We start from the raw sequence: 21,648 nt of genomic DNA, 5'->3' as shown, positions 1-21,648 counted from the left end.
AGGTTGATACTTTGTATTCACTTCATGCTGGACATTGTCCGCATTCCGATGTAAATGCCGCCGAGCTGCCAAAGATTTCATTGTGGCATAGCCGGCTTGGCCATATGAGTATTAAGGGAATGGAGCAATTGGCTCATTTTGGTTACTTGCCGAGTCTAAAATTTTCAGATTTAAAGAAATGTGAATTTTGTCTCTACGGTCATCAAGTACAAATACCTCATAAGAGAAGGTCAGATCAGAAATTACAGCTCTTGGAGCTTGTACATACAGATGTGTGTGAGATGCCTACACTCTCTTTAGGAGGTTCTAAGTACATACTGTCATTCATAGATGACGCCACCCGCAAAGTGTGGGTTTACACTCTCAAAAAGAAGAGTGATACGTTCAAGGCTTTCACTAAGTTTGTTGCACTGGTCGAAAATGAGACAGGCAATAAACTGAAAGCTTTACGATCTGACAATGGTGGAGAGTATTTGTCCAAAGAGTTTCAAGAATTCTGTGAGGCAAAGGGTATTCAAAGGGTGTTGTCTGCACCATATGATCCTCCACAAAATGGTACCGCTGAAAAAATGTTCAGGACCATTCAAGAGAAAGTCAGATCCATGTTGTCACATGCTGCACTGCCCCACACATTTTGGGCTGAAGCTGTAAAGACAGCTGTGCACCTTATTAATAGGTCACCAAACAAGAGACTATGTGGCGGTGTGCCTGAACAGGCATGGACGGGTAAGCCTCCGTCTTACAAACACCTACGGGTCTTTGGTTCTGTCGCGTATGTGCATGTACGCAGGGAGGACAGAACTAAACTGGATCCAAAGTCTCTTAAATGCATATTCCTAGGTTACGGTGACAAAGGTGAGATGGGCTACAGGATTTGGGATCCCAAGAACAGAAAGCTTATACGCAGCAATGATGTCGTGTTTGATGAAACCATCATGTTCAAGGAACCTGTTGTACAGCAGGGACCTTTAAAAGTAACTATTGATGATGACAGGCATCATGGGCAACACAGACAGGCTGTAAATCAGCCACAACAGCAGCATAATCAGCCATTAAATGATGCTGCAGCAGGTCCTAATGGACAGCCAGGTATGGCAGAAGACATCCCAATGGATGAGGCACAGTTAGGTGATCTTCCTGACATGCAAATGCAGCCAGGAGACATGGGACAGCCACCTTATCTGGGTGATGAACAGGCTGGACAGCCAGCTCAAGACGATGGTCATTGGGTTAGAAGGTCAACCAGACCGACGCGGCAGCCAGAAAGATTTGTTCCAGGCATTGATTATTTGATGCTCACTGATTGTGGAGAGCCTTCATGCTACAGAGAGGCTAGGCAGAGGGCAGACAAGGTTCAATGGGATCTTGCTATGAAGTCTGAAATGGACAGTCTTTACAAGAATGGCACTTGGGAATTGGTATCCTTGCCTACTGGTAAGAAGGTACTGCCATGCAAATGGGTTTATCGACTTAAGGTCACACCTGGTGAAAAGCCAAGGCATAAAGCCAGACTGGTTGCCAAGGGGTTCAAGCAGGAATATGGTGTTGATTTTGATGAGATATTCTCTCCTGTCATTAAGATGACAACTCTCAGAACTGTATTAGCATTGGTTGCACATGCAGATATGGACTTGGTCCAAATGGATGTCAAGACGGCATTTCTTCATGGTGATTTACATGAAGAGATTTTTATGCAGCAGCCAGAAGGTTTTACAGTGAAGGGAAAGGAGAAGCTTGTGTGCAGACTGAAGAAAAGTCTTTATGGTCTTAAGCAAGCACCCAGAGAATGGTATCATAAGTTTGATACATTCATGCAAATCCAAGGTTATAGGAGAAGTGACATTGATCACTGCTTGTATACCAAGAAAGCTTCAGATGGCAGTTTACTGATCCTCATTTTGTATGTGGATGATATGTTGATTGCTGGAAAATCTCATAAGGAGATCAATGCCTTGAAGAAAAGATTGCACCAAACCTTTGATATGAAGGATCTTGGTGATGCCAACCATATACTGGGCATGCGGATACTTCGGGATAGGGAAAAGCGGTTGCTATACTTGTCTCAGGAAGAATACATTGGCAAGGTCTTGCAGAGATTTCACATGGAGGGGGGGAAGAGTATTGGTACTCCATTGCCTCCTTATGTGAAAATCAGTGCTTTGGACAGCCCTCAGACAGATGCCGAGAGGGCTGAGATGTCAAAGATTCCGTATGCATCAGCGTGTGGCAGTCTCATGTATGCTATGGTTGCAACCAGGCCTGATATTGCGTTTGCAGTGGGAGTGGTTAGTAGATACATGGCTAAACCTGGCAGGAAGCATTGGGATGCAGTGAAAGGTGTCATGAGATACCTGAAGGGTACACAGGACCTGTGTATATGTTTCGGCAGTCAAGATGCAAAAGTGCAGGGTTATACAGACTCTGATTATGCCGGTCACCCTGATACCCGGAAGTCTACTACCGGATATGTTTTCGCTTTCACTGGAGGTGCAGTGTCGTGGGTATCTAGAATGCAGCAGTGCATTGCTCTGTCTACTACAGAAGCTGAATATATTGCAGCCACTGAGGCATGCAAGGAAGCTATATGGCTATCTCGGCTAGTGGCAGATTTGGGCTACTCTAGTGATACTCCATTGTTGCATTGTGACAGTCAGAGTGCCATACAGTTGGCACGAAATCCTGTTTTTCATGCAAAGACGAAGCACATCGACGTGAAGTATCATTTTATCAGGGAGGTGCTTGAGAACAAGCAACTTCAGCTTGTGAAAGTTCACACTGATGACAATCCAGCAGATCTGTTGACCAAAGGATTGGCTGCTGAGCGGTTTGCACACTGCAGACGGCTTATGGGTATAGGATAAGCAGACCAATTGGTCTTGTACATGATGATGTATATTGCTGTTTTTTCTTTACTCTCTCTTATGGGCACATTGCCTTTAAGTGGGAGGTTGTTGGGGTAAAGGCACTGGCCACCCTGTGACAGTTTTTATTCTAGTACTACTAAGTACGCTAAGTACACATTGTACTTAGGTACTTAGTGGTCCTAGTCTTATCCACAGATATATATACTAGTGTGTGTACTTGGGGAGGTACCACTCATTGTTTATCCCCACCCACTAGTGTGTGACTACTGTGTGTGTGTCTCCTCACTCCCTACTCCTACTCACTCCGGTTCTCCGTCAAAGCGTGCTTGCATCGCGGGTCTCATAATGAAGATGGTTACGGAAAAGACAACCCCAAGATAAGTGTATGATGAAACTATCTCAACAAGTGACCCATCGAATGTGAACTGCTCCTAACGCATGACGGCTCGAGATGTATTGAAGATCATAACCTTGGTTTTACCCAAGTTGACCTAGTCATAACCCAAATCATGTACGCCCATATGAGGCGGACTCTCGAAACTATGTCAAATGTCTTACAGAAATCCACAAAGCAACAATAAACCCTCTGCTTTCGTGCCCTCGCCTCCTCGATGATACATCTGAGGGTGAGAACGTGATCCATGGTTCCATGATCACGCCGAAATCCGGCATGTCTTGCTGCTCTAAGTCCTCTTACTGCTCTAAGTCCTCGACACTCCGCAAATCTGATGACCTTGGAATCAAGTACTGATGCATATATCTTGGACATGACATGTCCAATCATAATGGTCCTGTAGTTCTCCGGCCTCATGGGATCCCCTGCCTTGTGGATGGGTGAGATAGTGTTAATGGTCCAAGTGCGTGGAAACCCCAAACAAATAGCTTCATTAAAGAGCTTTGCTAAGATCGGGGCTAGGAGGTTAATCCCATATTCAATGAACTCAGTGCATAGTCTCTCATAATCCTTCGCTCAGCCATTATGAAGTTTCATTACGGCATCCTTTACCCCCCCGATGTGGGGCGGGAAACTCAGAGCTCAATGGAGAGACCGGAAGGAGGGAGCAGTTCATCAAGAAGCAAGGAGCTCAGAAAAGGCTAAATGGGCTGAATGTGCAATTGGGAAGACGAAGAGAGATGGGCTTGGACAAGGTGCCGAAAGCATTGCTGTGATACCCGTGTGTAAGAAACAGGAAAGACTAGAAGCGGGAAAAAGAGGCCGAGTTGTGGAAGGGAAGGTGTTTTTTTTCTTTTGGTAAGGGGGGGGGGGGGGGGGGGGGCATTAACTTAGCATATTTTTCCCTTTCATTACCATGAGCCTCATACCACGAAATAGTATGGCTGTTAGAGATAGGCCCTTACACTTGTATGGGCCACCCATATAGGTTTTATATTCGGCACCCATATAAGACATAGCAGTGACATTGGGTAGACATGCACACAAAGAAACCCTTAAATTTATTGACATTATAAGAGGAGAAAATACATCGTTCTAGATCTTCCTTGCTGTACATTCTTTTAGACTCATATCTTCTTCTTCTTGCCTTGAAACATCGCAAGGTCTCTCAAATAGTTAAGTACTGTTGCTGTCCAACTCTAACCTTCTAATACTTTTATGACAACATTTGCAACCCCTGGCATCTTGATGGAACAGGTCACATTTAGAAACGACCCCTTGTTCAGCCACATTGTAGAAGCCTGCAAGAAATTCCCAAAAAGACAACAAAACAAAAGAATGAAAAACAAAATGATTCCTGCCATCTGTTCTTCCTTTTTTCCTTTTATAAAACAAGCATCCGGAAATTACTAACAGTCGTGACATAACTTTGAGAAAAAGACTTGCGCGTGAAAAGAGCCCATTAAAACGTGTCTGAAGTTTCATGTATCTAGATGAATCTAGGAACATGCCCTAGTTCATCTTGTACAATCAAAACATAGTTCTTTGCATCAGCACAATTGCCCAGAGTCAAAAACAGTCAGTCGGAACCATCATATGAACATATAAATCTCATAAATGAGCACACATGGGTGCATGCGCACACATACGTTATAAAAAGGTATTCATACAGACTTTCAGTCAGAGTTCAGAAGTAAAGGTCAACTCAGTCATGATGAATGCTAGACTTAGGGAGCAGGTTAATCCACATCCAATTTGTCCTAGTTACAGCTGCCTCTGAAGAAATATCTATTTACTCGGTGGAAGACAATAATACATTCGTGGTCAAATAGTTAAACCAAACAAAAAATAAATACTGTCAACATTTATTGTGCACCCCAAGAAAACCAAATGGAAAAACGTTTACCTCAACATGATGTGGAGCCACAATTATATCATGCACCTCATTCCATGTTGCTTTGGATTGAAGAGGAGGAGCAGAAGTGAATCCATAAAGCATTGGACCTGCTTGCCCATCAGCAACCTGGACCATGTAACCAGATAAGCAAAATGCAAATGTTTATAGCTATAAACAATTTGACCAAGGAGACTAGGCTACTGAATAAATATAAAAATGCATGCTTGCTTTTCTTGAAAAAGGTAAACAGCATGATATCATCTCAAAACAGTAAACAAAACAGATAGGCACATGTGTCAGAGATATTTCCACATTTACTAATACGATAGCAAGGCACATGTGTCAAAGATATTCCACATTTACCGATACAATATGTTATTGATTGATAGAAGTAAGATAAAAAGCTTTGAATACATTTACGATGTTGATGACTCTCCATCATGTAACATTCACTGCAACATGGCAATCATGGTGCTTGGCATAAGTAATGTATCCAACAAAGTTTAGGGAGTACTATGGACAGTATAGTCCTCAAGTCATATTGTTGAGAAGAGTCGAATTGCTCCTTCTTGAATGCTGTGGTAGCTGAATTGTCCATCATATGGTAGATCATCACATGAAACATTCAGTTTCTAGCAACCGCCAAAGCAATCTGGCTATCGGTGTAGATCGCAGTACAGTCGGGCTGAATAATATCAAGATCTACAAGTAGCTTGCGAAGCTAAATGTAACCAGCCATTGACTATCAAAGCGCAGTATATCTTACTCTACTTTCTCACAACACCAAAATACAACCACTATGTTCCATTGCCCTTGCCCAAACGCAATACTCAGAGCATACAATTCCACAGCATAGCATCACTGAATCATAAAAACAAGGGAGGCTAGAATGCCCCTACTCATTAAGCATACACACTGACACACGTTGGCCCCAAACACAATGCCAACCTGTGGCTGTGCAAGTGACCAACTCCCAGTGCTATCCTCTTGGTTCCCTTTAGTAGCCAAGCATATCACAAGCTGAATAACCCAACATCATGCCAAGAAATGCATCCACACAAATCAAAGCCATCACTGAGTCCAAGGCTTGCCACTGCTTCCCCAAGAAGAGAGTATCGCAACCAATGCCCCAATCCTCTTCCCGACCAATGGCAAGTCATTCAACCTTCCAAAACTCAGCAAGAGTAGCAGTTGCACAAAGCAAAAGAAGAAGACAAGAGTGCAGCCAGCAAATGGAGCCTATTTCAGCTCGAAACAGCCTCAAAAGATGGTCGACCAGCAAATAGCAGACTCTCGCAGAAGGGAGCTGTCCTTGACTGCCTTCCAGCACCAGAAAAGCCACAAGAGAAGTCGCCCAGCAACCAGCAATCAATCTGCCATGAATTCGTCCACCAAAGTGAGGATTCCAGCCCGTGGCAACCTTAGAAGTCAGTGCGCATAGCCCCAGACAGGAGCCAAGAGATACGCAATCAAAAATATGGCCTCAGACAATGAAAGGGAAGCATTATGTCGCGAAGAATGTCGAGGAAAGCTTAAGAAAAGGCCCTGAATCTCTACGCCCAAGCCCAAGGAGCATGCCAGCAAAAAGAAACACCAACGGGAGAAGATCTGTCACGGAGAAATCACCAAAAACGTCTTCAGCCACCAAGGGGAGAGCTGCAAAAATCCACCACCTTCTCCAAAAGACTCCTCTGGTAGAGAAGAAGACCCAGAACATCAGGGTAGGGTAGGGAAGGGCTCCAGGACCTTCCAAGTGCTTCCAGATGGGACACACGGACGCCACAAGTCAAGCATAGAGCCCAAGCATGCACACACTCAGGACACATGGCAAATTGAACATGGAAATTTAATGCCCCTACGGGGTCACTTTTTAAGTCATGACCCTAGTGTTTAGAACTAGTGACCCTAGTAAATAGGACCAAGCTAATAGCACTAGGAGTTGCACTTGTTGCACATTCAATCATAGGTACCCTTTGGACATTAATTAATGCCCCTGGCCTAACATCCTAGGCAAAATTCAGTGGCGGTGAGTTTAATCACTTCGCCATCACGTCCCCATGACATACCCCCCTCTTGAAACAACAAACTATCAGGTTTGCTGTCCCAAAAGTACAAAAAACATAGAAGAATATCACAATAGGCATAAACAGCCCATAATCCATAGTACATCACATGAAGTACAAGAATACAATTCACATAGGGTAGGACTGCAGATCCATCTATATAGTAGTGTATCAACTATCTGGAGTGTCAAGACCACTCATCATAGAAGTCTCATAGCAGAAACACTGTCAACATCAATGCCTCGGGTAGAACCGCAATGTCACCAAGCGAACTCTAGATATCCTGTGAGCCTGTCTGCACTGTGGGAGCGGAGGTGCTACCCCCCCCCCCTCCTTGAACATCCAGTAATGCTGCAGACCTGTGCTCTGCTGGACCGGAATGAGCCACTACCGCAGTAGGCTCGAGACCAAATGCCTCAAGGTAGAGCTGCAAAACCTGTGGTGAATCTGCCAATTCATTCTCCTCCCAACCAGATCGCATTGTTTGCAGGATAATTCTTGCACTTCACTAGATAGTGTCTAGAAACTCTACCATTAACCTTCCAATCCTTATGTGCCACAATCTGCTCAGGAATCAAGATTCATCTTGCTCATCAACTTCACGTTGCTCTTCAACTGGCATATCTTGTGAAACTTCTCCATGAAAAGGCTTCAACAAGCTAACATGGAAAGCATTGTGAATGGCTCCACTTCTCAGGTAACTTTAGCCTGTAAGCTACCTCATTGATCTTCTCAAGAACTTGAAAGGGCCCATAGTACCTCATATTCAGCTTGGTATACAGCTTTACCTCCCTCTCTTGCTCTTGAGACGTGCCTTAAGATAACGCATCAATACCTAGTCACCTTCCTTAAAGACCAGGTTCCTGCAATGCTTATCTGCAGCTCTGTTTTGCTTGTCCTGGCTGCGTTGAAGGGCATACTTAACCTTTTCATACGCTGTCCGCAAGTCTTCCACATACGGATCAACCACAAATATCTTCTCTTTTGTATGCAAAATAGGAGGAACCTTTTTCCCACCTTCCACTATTTTAAACGGTGCCTTACCAGTGGAAGAATGCACTGTGTTATTGTATGCATACTCAATCAATGCCAAATACTGCTCCCATTTTGTTTTGTGCTCAAACACATAACAACGCAGCAAATCCAATGCTGTAGAATTTGCCTCTTCTGACAGGCCATTAGTCTAAGGACGATATGAAAATGAAAACAGCAATTAGGTACCCATCTTATCAAACAAACCTCTCCAAAACATACTGGTCATCCGTGGATCTCTATTGCTCACGATAGACTCAGGCATCCCATGGTACTTGAAAATAAACTTCAAGAATTCCTTTGCCATCTACTCGGCTGTAATCTTATTCCTCATTGGAATGAAGTGAGCCTGTTTGCTAAATCTGCAAATTATAGTCCATATGCCATCATGACCAATAGGAGTGCGAGGCAGATCAAAAGCAAAGTCCATAGCAATGCTCTGCCATGGTCTATCTGGTATATGCAAAGGTTGAAGTAAACCAAGCTGCTTCTGCTTGTCATACTTCACCTTCTGACAAATGATACATGTCCTAACATAAGCCTCAACATCCTTCTGTAGAGAAAGCCAATAGAAGTAGTGCTCCACTACTTTGATTGTAGCCTCAATATCCCTATGTCCTACATACGATGGGGCATGACTTTCAATGATTACCTTATGCCTCAATGGCTGCTTCACACACAACTTACCATGCATCATCATAAATCCCTCCTTGAGAGTATAATGATTAAGCCAATTGCCCTCCATAAGCTGATCATAAATACGTGCAAAAGCATCATTTGTAGCATACTGCTCTTTCATGGCATCTAGCTCATTGTGATAGGCAATAGTAACTGCAGATACCTGTGGTTTCTTGGACATAGCCTCTGTACGTGGCCTTCTGGAAAGTGCATCAGCCACTACATTCTTCTTTCCAGCCACATGAACAATCTGAAAATGAAAAATGGAAAGGAAGTTTGCCCATCTCATGTGCTTCTCTAACAACTTTCTCTGAGTGAGAAAGTACCGCAACGATTGGTGATCAGCTTGCACATAAAAATTAACACCTAATAGATAGTGCTTCCACACAGTAAGAGCATGTATTACAGCTACCAATTCTTGCTCATACACGTTCATGTTGTGTTCAGCATCTCAGAGCAGCCTGCTCTCATATGCAACCACTCTACCTTCCTGCATAAAAACTCCACCAACACTATTTGCCGCTTGCATCGCATTGAAGAACAAAAGGCTTTCGCAAGTTTGGCAAAATGATAACAGAATCAGAGCATAGTTTTTCCTTCAGCTCATTGAATGCTGCAACTTCTTTCTTCCCCCAACATAAGACACTACCTTCTTTTGTAAAGCATTTAAAGGTGAATCTATCTCAACAAAATGGCATATGAACCGCCTGTAATATGAACACAAGCCAAGAAAACTACGGACTTCATGTAGGTTCTTCAATGGAGGCCAATTCTTGATTGCCTCTATCTTGGCAGGGTAAATCCTTACTCCATCCCGTGAGATGATGTGTCCCAAGAAATGGATCGCTAGCATGAAGAACTACTCTTTTTAGTGTTCACCAGCAGCTTGTGTCTCCTGAGATCTGCAAATACAACTGCCAAATGTTGCCTATGCTCCTCTTCATCCTTCGAGTGCACAATAATATCATCTAAGAATGTTTCCACAAACTTTATGTGCTCTCTGAAAATCCGGTCCATCATGCAGTTGAAGGTAGCGAGAGCATTAGTCAAACCAAATGGCATGACAAGAAACTCATAAAGCCCAAAAGTAGTCCTGAAGGCAATCTTGTGTACATCTTTAGGCCTGATACGTATCTGATAGTAACCACTCTTCAAATCAATGCAACTGAAGATGGCTGATCCCTCCAATCGATCCAAAATATCATCAATGCGTGGAATGGGGAATCGATTCTTGATAGAGATCTTATTCAGAGCCTTGTAGTCAATACACATTCTCCAAGATCCATCCTTCTTCTGCACCAGTAGAACGGGAGAACAATATGGAAAAGAACTTGGCTGAATCAGCCCCTTCTGTAGTAATTCATTCACTTGGCTCATGATCTCCTCCTGTTGTGCCACACCAACTTTGTATGGTGGTCGGTTTGGTGGAGAGATGCTGGGAATAATATCAATGGTATGATCTTCTGGCCTTTCAGGAGGTAACTCCTCCAGAAGATCATCTCAGAAACAATCTTGAAACTGAAATAAAAACTCAGTTTGCTGTTTTTCCAGCTTGGAGAAATTAGATTCATCCTCACTGGTTCCTTTTCTTTTACAAATATCAAATATGCTGAAAGATGCTTTTTCATTATGGAGGAAATCGCCGAAGCGGATACAACTGGGACTGATTCCACTTTCATGTTAACATTTATGAATTGGGTTTTACCCCTATAAGTCAAGGTAAGTTTCTTATCATGTGTGGCCCCACAAAGAGGGTCAATCTCCTTCTGGTCGAAGACCCAACTGAGCTGCAAGTTCAGGTGTTATGAAATTTGCTTTCGCCCCTGAGTCAAAGAAGTACAAACAATGCTGATCTCGTAGCTTGCCCCATGCTCTGCACATCTCTGTCTTCTTCTCATCATGCTCACCCCCAATGATACCAAGAATGTGGCCAGCACTTGGCTTGGGTTTCTTGCCCCTGGGATCCTCTCATGTGCCCTGATTAGACTCAGCCCGAGTTGCTGCAGGTTCTTTTCTCTTCTTAATAGGACAGTCTGCTGCCCTGTGACCAGTCTCTTTGCAAAGGAAACACTTTCCTTCAACAAACAATTTATTCCTCTCTTCAAAGGTGAGGGAAGAGGGCTGCTGTTTTCTTCTCTGGTCTGGCACAAACTTTGATTTGAAAGGTACTTTTCCAGCTTGCTGTGGTTTCTTGTGCTCTTTAAAGTTGCTTTTAAAACCTGAGACTCTGCCCTGCATGAGTGAGTAAGCTGTGGTTGCATTCTCTATCAACTGTGACATGTTGGAAATGTGTGTCTTTGTGCGATAGTCCCTCATTCCCTAGCATTCAAATTATGCCACTGAGTCATGACATCCACTTCCAATGTAGTGGTAAGCCATGTGGCTGAAAATACCTGCTTGAAATCAACCCATGTAACAGGTGTCTGCCTCTGAAGAAGAAGGTTGGACCACCACTGCATCACATAACCTTTGAGGAATGTGGCTACCTTACTGATTTTTTAGGACTCTGTGAAGTAGCCTCCAACATAAGCCAAGTCAAACTGCTGGAAAAAGGTAAGAGCCTTCATCCTATCTGCATGTCCATTGAAGGTCTCAAATTTTACTGCTGCCCCTCCCTCCTTGTAATCCTTCATCTTAAGCATGGGTTCCAAATGATCATAGCCAGGGGGCTGCAAATAAGGAGGCTGCTGTCCTTGGGGTCCCTCTGCAGCTTGTATAGCACTCCCCACAACAAGATTTGGTGGCACAAGTGGTACTACTTGATTGTGAGACACCATGGGACTGCCCCCCTGCATTCCAGGTTGTATCCCCACATTAGCATACATAGGATTTAGGGCTGGCTGTGAGGTCATGGCCTGAAATAGAGATCCTCCACCAAAGTGTGTTGGCTGAACCACATGCTGTGGTTGGGCTTCCTGCCCTTGCTGCATATTTTGAACATTGCTGCCATGCTCATTCGCATCTGGTCCTTGCCTCGGAGGCACTCCGAGTGGCTGTACCACATGTGTCTGTGGCTCTGGTAGTGGCTGTTCCACATACATTTGTGGATCCTATATAGGCTGTGTATCAGCCCTCGGCAATAGAGCTGGATTATGGACAATCTCAGCAAAGCTTTGAGTGAGCTGAGTTAAAACTTGTACAGGCTATGCTCCCCTTGACTGCTGCTCTGGCTCAAACTCTAAGTCTGCATCATAACAAGGCCTTATATGCTCCATATTAAAGGCAATGGGTGACTGTACCAAGGAAAATCAGTAGATACTTTCTCTACCCAAACTGCCCGAGGACTCCTCTGGATGATTTGATGAGGGTCCCAGCAATGAAGCCACTGTAACCAGCCTTTGACTATCAAAGGGCAGTATATCTTACTCTACTTTCTCACAACACCATAATACAACCACCATGTTCCATTGCCATTGCCCAAACACAATACTCAGAGCATACAATTCCACAGCATAGCATCACTGAATCATAAAAACAAGGCAGGCTAGAATGCCCCTACTCATTAAGCATACACAGTGACACATGTTGGCCCCAAAAACTTGGCGCCCCTTGCAATATTTATTTATTCACTGGTTAGTTCAATTACAAGGGACTCCCTTCCTGAACTCACCCGCAGTTGCAACCCTGTACAATGCCAACCTATGGCTGTGCAAGTGACCAACTCCCAGTACTATCCTCTTGGTCCCCTTCAGTAGCCAAGCATATCACAAGCAGAATAACCCAACATCATGCCAAGAAATGCATCCACACAAATCAAAGCCATCACTGAGTCTAAGGCATGCCACTACTTCCCCAAGAAGAGAGTATCGCAATCAATGTCCCAATCCTCTTCCAGGCCAATGGCAAGGCATCCAACCTTCCAAAACTCAGCAAGAGTAGCAGTTGCACAAAGCAGAAGAAGAAGACAAGAGTTCGGCCAGCAAATGGAGCCTGTTTCAGCTCGAAACAGCCTCGAAAGATGGTCGACCAGAAGATAGCAGACTCTGGTAGGAGGGAACTGTCCTTGACTGCCTTCCAGCACCAGAAATGCCACAAGAGAAGTCGCCCAGCAACCAGCAATCAATCCGCCATGAATTCGTCCACCATAGTGAGGCTTCCAGCCCCTGGCAACCTCAGAATTCAGTGCACATAGCCTCAGACAGGAGCCAGAAGATAGGCGATCAAAAATATGGCTTCAAACAATGAAAGGGAAGCATTGTGTCACAAAGAATGTCAAGAAAAGCTTCAGAAAACGCCTAGAATAGAGACGCCCAGGCCCAGGGAGCATGCCAGCAGCAGGAAACACCAATGGGAAATCACCAAGAACGTCTTCAGCCACCAAGGGGAGAGCTGCAAAAATCCGCCACCTTCTCCAAAAGACTCATGTGGTAGAGAAGAAGACCCAGAACAGCAGGGTAGGATAGGGAAGGGCTCCAAGACCTTCCAGGTGCTTCCAGATGGGACACACAGGCACCACAAGTCAAGCATAGAGCCCAAGCATGCACACACTCAGGACACATGGCAAATTGGACGTGGGAATTTAATGCCCCTAGGGGGTCACTTTTTAAGTCATGACCCTAGTAAATAGGACCTCTAGTGGGTCAATTTTTAAAATATGACCCTAGTGAACAAAATCAATGACCCTAGAGAATAGGACCAAGCTAATAGCACTAGGAGTTGCACTTGTTGCACATTGAATAATAGGTACCCTTTGGACATTAATTAATGCCCCTGGCCTGGCACCCCTAGGCCAAATTCTGTGGCAGTTAGTTTAATCACTTCGCCATCACGTCCCCGTGACACCAAATGCACTCTACTGTAGCTGTGAAAGTTGCTCTGTACTCTTCAGCTACTCTAGCTGGTTTTCCATTGTGAGGCTTCCTACAGACTACTCCGCCAGCCTCCAACTCTCCCCGCTCTGCTGCTCCCGCTCGACCTCCAGCCCCATCGCCTAGCTGCAGCTCCGCCCCAGCAGCCTTGCCTTGCAACCCCCTTCATCGGGCTCTCTCTCTCTCTCTCTCTCTCTCTCTCTCTCTCTCTCTCTCTCTCTCTCTCCAGCTCTGCTCTGCCCTCACCCACCTAGCCTCACTCCCTCCCTACCCGCTGCTCCGCCCTCACCTGCCTAGCCTCACTCCCTCCCTACCCACCTAGACTCGCCCCCTACAGCTCCCTCCTAGCCTCCCTACAATTGCCTCTCCCGTCGCCCGCTGCCTCTTCCGATCCTCCCCTTCTGTTGCAGCTCTGCCCTCCTGCACCCCACCAGCCGGCAACTCCTTCACCCACTGCCTCCCCGCTGCCTTCTCTCCCCCATAATGTAGGACAAAGCGGGAAGAGGACAGGGGACTCACTTAGGCGAGAGACCCTTCGGTCCAAGTATGCATACATGAGGAGTTGGGGAAGGGGAACAGTGACAAGGGAAAAACACAAAAGCAACTCAACCTGGAAGACTTCAACAAACGCAGCAACCGGAGCGGTTTGACAGTGGACAGCACCGCGACCCAAAAGAAAGAGACCCACCCAAAGGCCATGCCGCTCACCACAGCCTCGACCTCTATGATTACCACCATCATCCACATCCACCTCATCATCTATGCCACCTCTCCCCTCCCCCCTCTCCTGCATCATCATCATAGGCCTCCTCCCTAGTAGCCCCATGAACCACGGCTCCACAGTACTTCTCCCTCGTATCCCCTCTACCTCTCAGTCAACCACCCTTCATTGCCTCGTCCAGCCTCGCTACTCCAACACACCACTCCCTCGCCCAGATCACGTTGTCCCCACGCTCAGTACAACATCAGCCCACCTTCATTCCAACCCGTCTCGAGATCCAATTCCCACCAGGACTAGCCCCATCAACCACGGCTCCACAGTACTTCTCCCTCGTATCCCCTCTACCTTTGAGTTAGCCACCCTTCATTGCCTCGTCCAGCCTCGCTACTCCTACACACCACTCCCCCGCCCATATCACGTTGTCCCCACGCTCAATACAATGTCAGCCCACCTTCATTCCAACCCGTCTCAAGATCCAATTCCCACCCGAACCAGGATATCTTAGGCCCCCACCAGATGCTTGAGACTCCCTATTGGCTGAGATACACAACATCCGGGCCCATCAGGCAGATTTGACACATTACACTCAGGAGCAGGCCCGATACACCCAAGAGCAGGTCCGCATTATACACAAGCAAGGCACCCTTATCCAGGGGCTCAGACACGACATCACACAGCTCCGAGAGGAGCTCAGGACCCTGAGAGCAACGCCTGGAGGGACCCCAGTCATAGAGATGGAGGCATAGATAGCCACGATTCAGTCAGCTATAGCAGAGATGACTAGATGGGTGGACGTGGCGAAACGGGAGCCCTTAAAGGCAACCATTTCAGCCACCATACAGGAGCAGCAGCAAAGGGCTTTAAAGGCCCTCAACATCCGGATACGAGGGATCACGCAAGACAGCACCAGCACCACGACGACGCCCATGGCGGAGGCGATCACCTTTGTGACCACCACCATGGCGGTCCCCGACCACAGCATAGAGGGGGCATGGCGTGTTGGGAGAGACCCCAACCGAGAACAACCCCTAGTCATCCGCTTCACAGATTCACATGCTCAACTAGCGATACTCCGACGTCCAACCACTCTACGAGAGCATCCCACCCTATCCATGGATGAGGATTTGACACCACTACAGATTGAGGAGCGCCAAGTTCTTCTCCAGCAACAAGATGTTGCCCGCAAGGAGGGAAAATGGACCGTAGTCCGAGACGGTAGGTTGTTGACCGGTACTCGTCGGGCTCCCACCCGTGCCCCCTAGGGGGACGGGGGCTATGAGACTCAGGTTTCCGAGACCCTAGCCTACACCATTTGGAACTGTAATGGTACCTTATGGTCAAACCTAGGGAACTTCTCGGAATCTTACACAGGACGAGACATAGTCTTTTACACTGAGACACACTAGAGCCCAGAGCGTCCACTACCAATAGTCAGTGGCTACACATGGGAGTCAGCCTTCAAAGATGAGACGAGGGATACAGGATGAGTTCGAGGATCAAGCGGGGTCACAGTATTGTATAGGTCTTCCCTCGCTGGAGCCATCTCCGTTGAGAGAAAGGACGCACACTCCGATTCATGTGGATCCGGATCCAACGCACGGCCACTCATGACCTTTTCATTAATATGCTACTTCTCGCCAGACACATCCCACTTCGCCACAGTTTCGCGAGAGGAGGGTGAGACATCGCCATATGCAACCCTTACATCCGGATATCCTGGACCTTTCAGCTCACGGGGAAGTTCTCCTTATTGGGGACTTCAACGCCAGGATGAGCACGCGCCAGGCACCACTCCTGGACTTCCGAGACGACTCTATCATGCTACCAGACATGGACCTAGACGGAGCAAGTATGACCAGGATCTCATCGGACCGACACGAGCCTGTTACACCATATGGACACGCACTCCTTGACCTGGGCAAGATGCATGATCTCATCATCTACAACGAGCTTGATCTATGGCCCTCCTCAAGTGGTTTTACTTGTTTCCCACATGGGGGAGCCACTAGTGTAGTAGATTACATCATGGGATCCCCTACCTTCACCTCACGTATCACCGACTTCACCGTAGCACCACTCCCTCCAAGAGCTGATCACACATATCTATTCTTCACTATCGCCACCTCACGCTTAGCCACACCATACACACCACATATGACGCACGGCACCTACCACGACATACACTTTGATCATAGCCTCTCCCCTGCCTACTCTGGATGCCTAAATAGACTCCTAACCTACATCGATCACATACCACTCATAGAGAACCGTGCTGCCTTGGTTAGTCGCACACTCCACGAGGCTGCCCTCCAAGTCTTTCCCCACACCACACGGTCCACTAGACCACCACCTCTTGGTTCTGTACCCTGCAACAACTAGTACGATGCGGAGTGCAAGGCTTTTTGCCAACAACTCCGACATGACACCAGGTGTCACCTCCCGAACACACCAGACACGGTACGCAAGTATCGACGTCTCGTACGTCGGAAGAAGCAAGCATTTCTTCATCAAAACTAGGAGGAGCTGCTGAACATCTTGTACAACAGCAACTCTAAGGAATTTTGGCGAAGATTCCTTGAGCGTACATCTCCATCACCCCTCACCGACACGACAGTTTGGCATACGTATGCACGCCATCTTTATGATGTCCCACACTAGCCTACTCCAGATCTCATACACACACATCGCCCCACCACTTGCACGTGTTCACCAGAGGGGGAGTCAAGGATGCCACATTGAAACTGCACAATGGCCGAGCTAAGGACCATGAGGGGCTATGCACTGAGTTTATCGCATATGGGATCCACACGTTAGCCCCAATCCTAGCAAAGCTATTCAATGACGATGTTTGCCTTGGCTTCCCCCACACTTGGACACTCAACACCATCACCCCCATCCACAAGGCAGGGGATCCCATGGACCCAAGTAACTACAGGACTATCATGATTGGACATGTGATGTCCAAGATCTATACAGCAATATTGGATGCTTCGGTCAACCTGTTCGCAGAGATGAGAGGGCTCAGAGCAGAGGGTCAGGCCGGTTTCAGGAGAGACCATGGGACTATGGATCACATACTCACACTCAGGAGTGTCATAGAGGAGGCCAGATCACGGAAGGAGAGGGTATATTACTGCTTTGTGAATTTTCGCAAAGCCTTTGACACAGTACCTCGAGCTCGACTCATCACACGCCTACAGGCACTGGGATTTGACTAGGAGATCATATGGGCAGTCATGGCACTTCATGAGAGAGTCTCAGGCAGAGTTCGGACAGATGCAGGTTGGACAGATGAGATCTTGAGCACCATAGCGGTCAAACAGGGTTGTCCCTTATCACCAAAACCCTATTTGGCCTCTACATCGATGAGCTTGAGACTTTCATGGGGACTTCCGAAGGGACCGGTTGCTCACTTGTCGAGATCATCATCAAGATTCTTCTTTATGCAAATGACGTGGCACTCTTATCATCGACACCCGAGGGGCTCCAGCGACACCTGGACGCACTGCAGGCTTTTTGTTTATCCCATGATTTGGAGGTCAACCTTGGCAAGACCAAGGTCATGATCTTTAACACCTCTCGAGCAAACATGCATCGGACGCAGTTCACTTTCGGTGGGTCACCAATTGAGATCATATCCTTATACACTTACTTGGGGGTCATCTTCTCCGACCCGACCTTCACGATGAGACCAACAATGCAGACCAAACTAAGCAGGGGATATGCCTCATTGGCTCAGTTAGAGACTCAGTGCTTCCACTCCCACTTCCAGGACCCTCAGACCAAGGCTCTTCTCTTCGACTCCTTAGTCCGACCAACCGGTATGTATGACAACCCTTGTTGGAGACCTGACATGTCAGATGTAGAGTGGACATGAGTGGAGCGCCTGCAGATCCTTATGCTCTCACGAATGATTCGGGGGAAACCATCTGTATCACATCATATCATTCAGGCCGAGTTTGGTGCTTCTCCACTCCAGCTAGATGCAACCTTTCAGACCATCACATATCTACAGCGGGTTAGATCATATGGGGACTGCACATCAAAGAGACAGAGGTTGCCATGGTTGGCTCTCGATTCCTCCATGAGGTTGGCAGCAGAGGGAGACGAGCGAGGCTGATATGCACGGACTCACAAATGGTTTGTGAGACTGGGGTTTCACATCGATTGGATATCTCCTTTTCAGTACAGTTTGGATGCCCCTCCGATACTCCCACACACCATCCCGATCGGGCCACACAGCAACCAAGTCATTCGAGAGGATCTCCTACAGCTACACACCTTCAGGACCTGGTTGGAGCCAAGGGAGCTTCCAGTGAAGCTGAGCTTCTACAAAGATCATTGTCTTCGTATTTCGGAGGAGGGATTCATCACGCCACCGGGGTACACTGAGCTTCACATGCCTCACTCACTACGGATCTCCATCGGAGAGTTTCGGGTATCGTCACACCGCCTCCACATAAAGAGCGGCAGAGCAAAGGGGATTCCTAGGGAGCATCGCATATGCACATTGTGCGACTGCTAGGAGGTCGAGTCGGAGAAGTATTTTATTTTCAGGTGCCCAGTATACTACGAGATCCGAGGTCGCTACCACTGTCTCTTCAGAGACGGATTCGAGCTCCTTTCCATATTCCTCACCTACCCAGATCAGAGATGCCTAGCGGCCTTCATTCATGAGTGGGTCTGACACAGAGAGTACTTACTCAGGCGACGGGGCTTGGCCACACCACCAGACACCTCTCAAAGCAGAATCACAGAGTTCTTCCCATCGAGTGATATTGATCGTCTAGTCTCTAGACACATACGTGATAGAGACCCCGACGACCATAGCACGACACACGAGGCATCGAGGGGACACACAGATCACTCTAGGGGACCTCCCGTCATTGTTTAGACCTGGGGCACGCCCCACGGGAGTCACGATGGCTCTGGTCTTGCATCGAGCCTCCTCTAGGAGACCGAGACGCACAGCACCCCTTAACAGACGCCAACGTTCCATCACCGGCTATGCACCAACCAGGGCGACATGACATACGGAGGATTCTGCTCCTGCTCCAGTCTTTTTTTCTTTTCATTGTCACTCAGATGTATTTGATTATGTATGATCAAACTTAAGACTCAACACGGGTGATGATACTCGTTTAGTAGCTCCACCCTTACTGTGATTTGTATCAGGTTTTTTTTCAATCTCATAGACCCATCAGTCTTCCGAAGACTCTAATAAAATTTCTTTCTTTCTTTTTTTCTTTCTTTCTTTCACAACTGGATGTGGCCACTGTAGGCTGCTTCTTGCTGAACCAAGAGATGCGTGAAGCTCCAAGCATAAAACAATTGCCTTATCAACCTTATCACTTGATAAATGATGTTCTTTACATGCAAGGTATTGACATGATACTCAGAAGGATACCAATGCAACAGGAGATTTTACATATACTTGAGGCAAATCATGAAGGAGTTTGTGGTGATCATTTTGCTTTCAAAACTATGCTAAAGAAGATTCTAACTGAAGGTTACATACGGCCATCTCTCCAACGGGATGTGAGACACTAGTGTAGATTTTGTCACCAATGTCAGCAAATGGAGAATAGAGTTATTTATCCGGAATTAAGGAATGTTCTAATTGCTTTAAATATTTTCGAAAAGTGAGGTGTGCACGCGATAGGACCCATGCCTATGACAGCAAGAGGGAATTGTTACTCATTGACGGCAATAGATTATCTATCTAGATGAGGAGAGGCAAATATTGTGAAGGCTGTAAATGCAAAGACGGTGTGTAAGTTCAGTTATGAGGAAATTTGATGTCGTTTTGATGTAACTCTAGAAATAGTCTCAAATAGAGAACCAGGGTTTAGGAGTGAATTAGTGGATCTTCTGTGTGATAAGCTAAAAATTAAGCACAGGTATGCCACTCCACACTATCCACAATGTAATGCCATGGATGAGTATTTTAATGGTGAGCTTAAAGGGATAATGGGAAAGATGATGAGAGTCTTTGAGATGAGTTAGGACTTGGCAGATCATGGGCTTTCTGGGCATATCGCATTGCTATGAAGGAAGAAACTAAGTTTTCTCCTTATCATTTGATCTACGGGAAGGAAGCTTTATTGCCATTGGAAGTGGAGATTCAAGCCCTTCAAACGCTCATGAAGTTGGATGACAAACCCAATGAAATGTATGAAAATAGGTTGTTGGATATGCAAGAAGCCTAGAAGGACAAAATCAAATCAGTGGAGCATTATGTCTTGTCTCAAGAAAGAAATCAATAGAGGGTAAATAGGAAATACAAGGATAAAAGAATCATGATTAGAGATCTGATTCTTAAATATGATATCAAATTGGATCATACTTTCAAGACAAGATTTGTGACCAAGTGGGAGGGCCCGTTTAAAGTGAAGGAGATGTTTTCAAATGGATCATATCAGTTGCAGAATCTTGATGGTAGTCTACACAAGTACAGAGTAAATAGATTGAGATTGAAGAAATACTTGGTAAGAATTATGCAAGTGAGTACCTATGACCCAGTGATGCTAGTGAAAGACACACTGAAGGATCTCTTGGATGAAGACTTCTCTGAAGAATTACTATCCATGTTTTCTTCAAGCTGCGAGGCATGAATACATGCAGCCTTGTATTCTGGCAATATGATAAGACAAAAAAAGCAGTGGAAAGATGCACTCTGTAGATAAGGGAAGATAAACACTTGTACATACACATAGCATTGAGATGGGCAGTTAACCACAAAGAAGCCATGTTTTTTAAGAAATTTGAACTCTACTGATGTAAATTTTGTGAGTAATGTAAATATTTTTGCAGGAACAGTGGGAAGTTATAAAGAAATGGAATGTGGATGTACCAGGGGTTCCCAGAGCAAGTATCCAATGTGCATGTGTGGTTACAAGTATGTGTTTTTCATGCATGTTCCTAACGTCATATGTTATGATGACGGGAGTAGTTTCCTTCTTGTATTCGAGGTGTCATGTAAATTTCATGTGTATCAGGGATAGGTAGATTATGTGGTTGGTCTGTGAGCAATCGGACGTTAAATGTTGGCAATGATGTGTGAGCCTAAGCCTAGAATTGTGGTCCAATTAATGCTTGGGGTGTGATTTCGGGAAAAAATTTTAGAGTGGTTTAATGCACTGGTGACATGGCTAGATTCATCTAGAACAAACAACGTGGGCATGCATGAAG

The 21,648-nt window shown here is 46.1% G+C and overlaps 1 protein-coding gene across 1 annotated transcript in view; it reads right to left on the bottom strand.

The window, feature by feature from the left end:
* Nucleotides 1-21,648, bottom strand: part of LOC147895952 (E3 ubiquitin-protein ligase APD2-like) — a 93,411-nt gene that overhangs the window by 57,811 nt on the left and 13,952 nt on the right. Inside the window, exons 3-4 of the mRNA XM_087383243.1 lie at nt 5,165-5,281; nt 4,463-4,559 (exon numbers count right to left, since the gene is read on the bottom strand). Coding sequence (XP_087239369.1) covers nt 4,463-4,559; nt 5,165-5,281 — 214 coding nt within the window. The remainder of the gene's footprint in view (nt 1-4,462; nt 4,560-5,164; nt 5,282-21,648) is intronic.

This window comes from Dipteris shenzhenensis, chromosome 12 (assembly GCF_047967505.1).
Source record: "Dipteris shenzhenensis isolate YYH24624 ecotype China chromosome 12, Dip_SZ_1.0, whole genome shotgun sequence".
Lineage (NCBI taxonomy): Eukaryota > Viridiplantae > Streptophyta > Polypodiopsida > Gleicheniales > Dipteridaceae > Dipteris > Dipteris shenzhenensis.
Note: the sequence above shows the minus strand (reverse complement) of the source record. Positions and strands in the feature narration are given on the sequence as shown.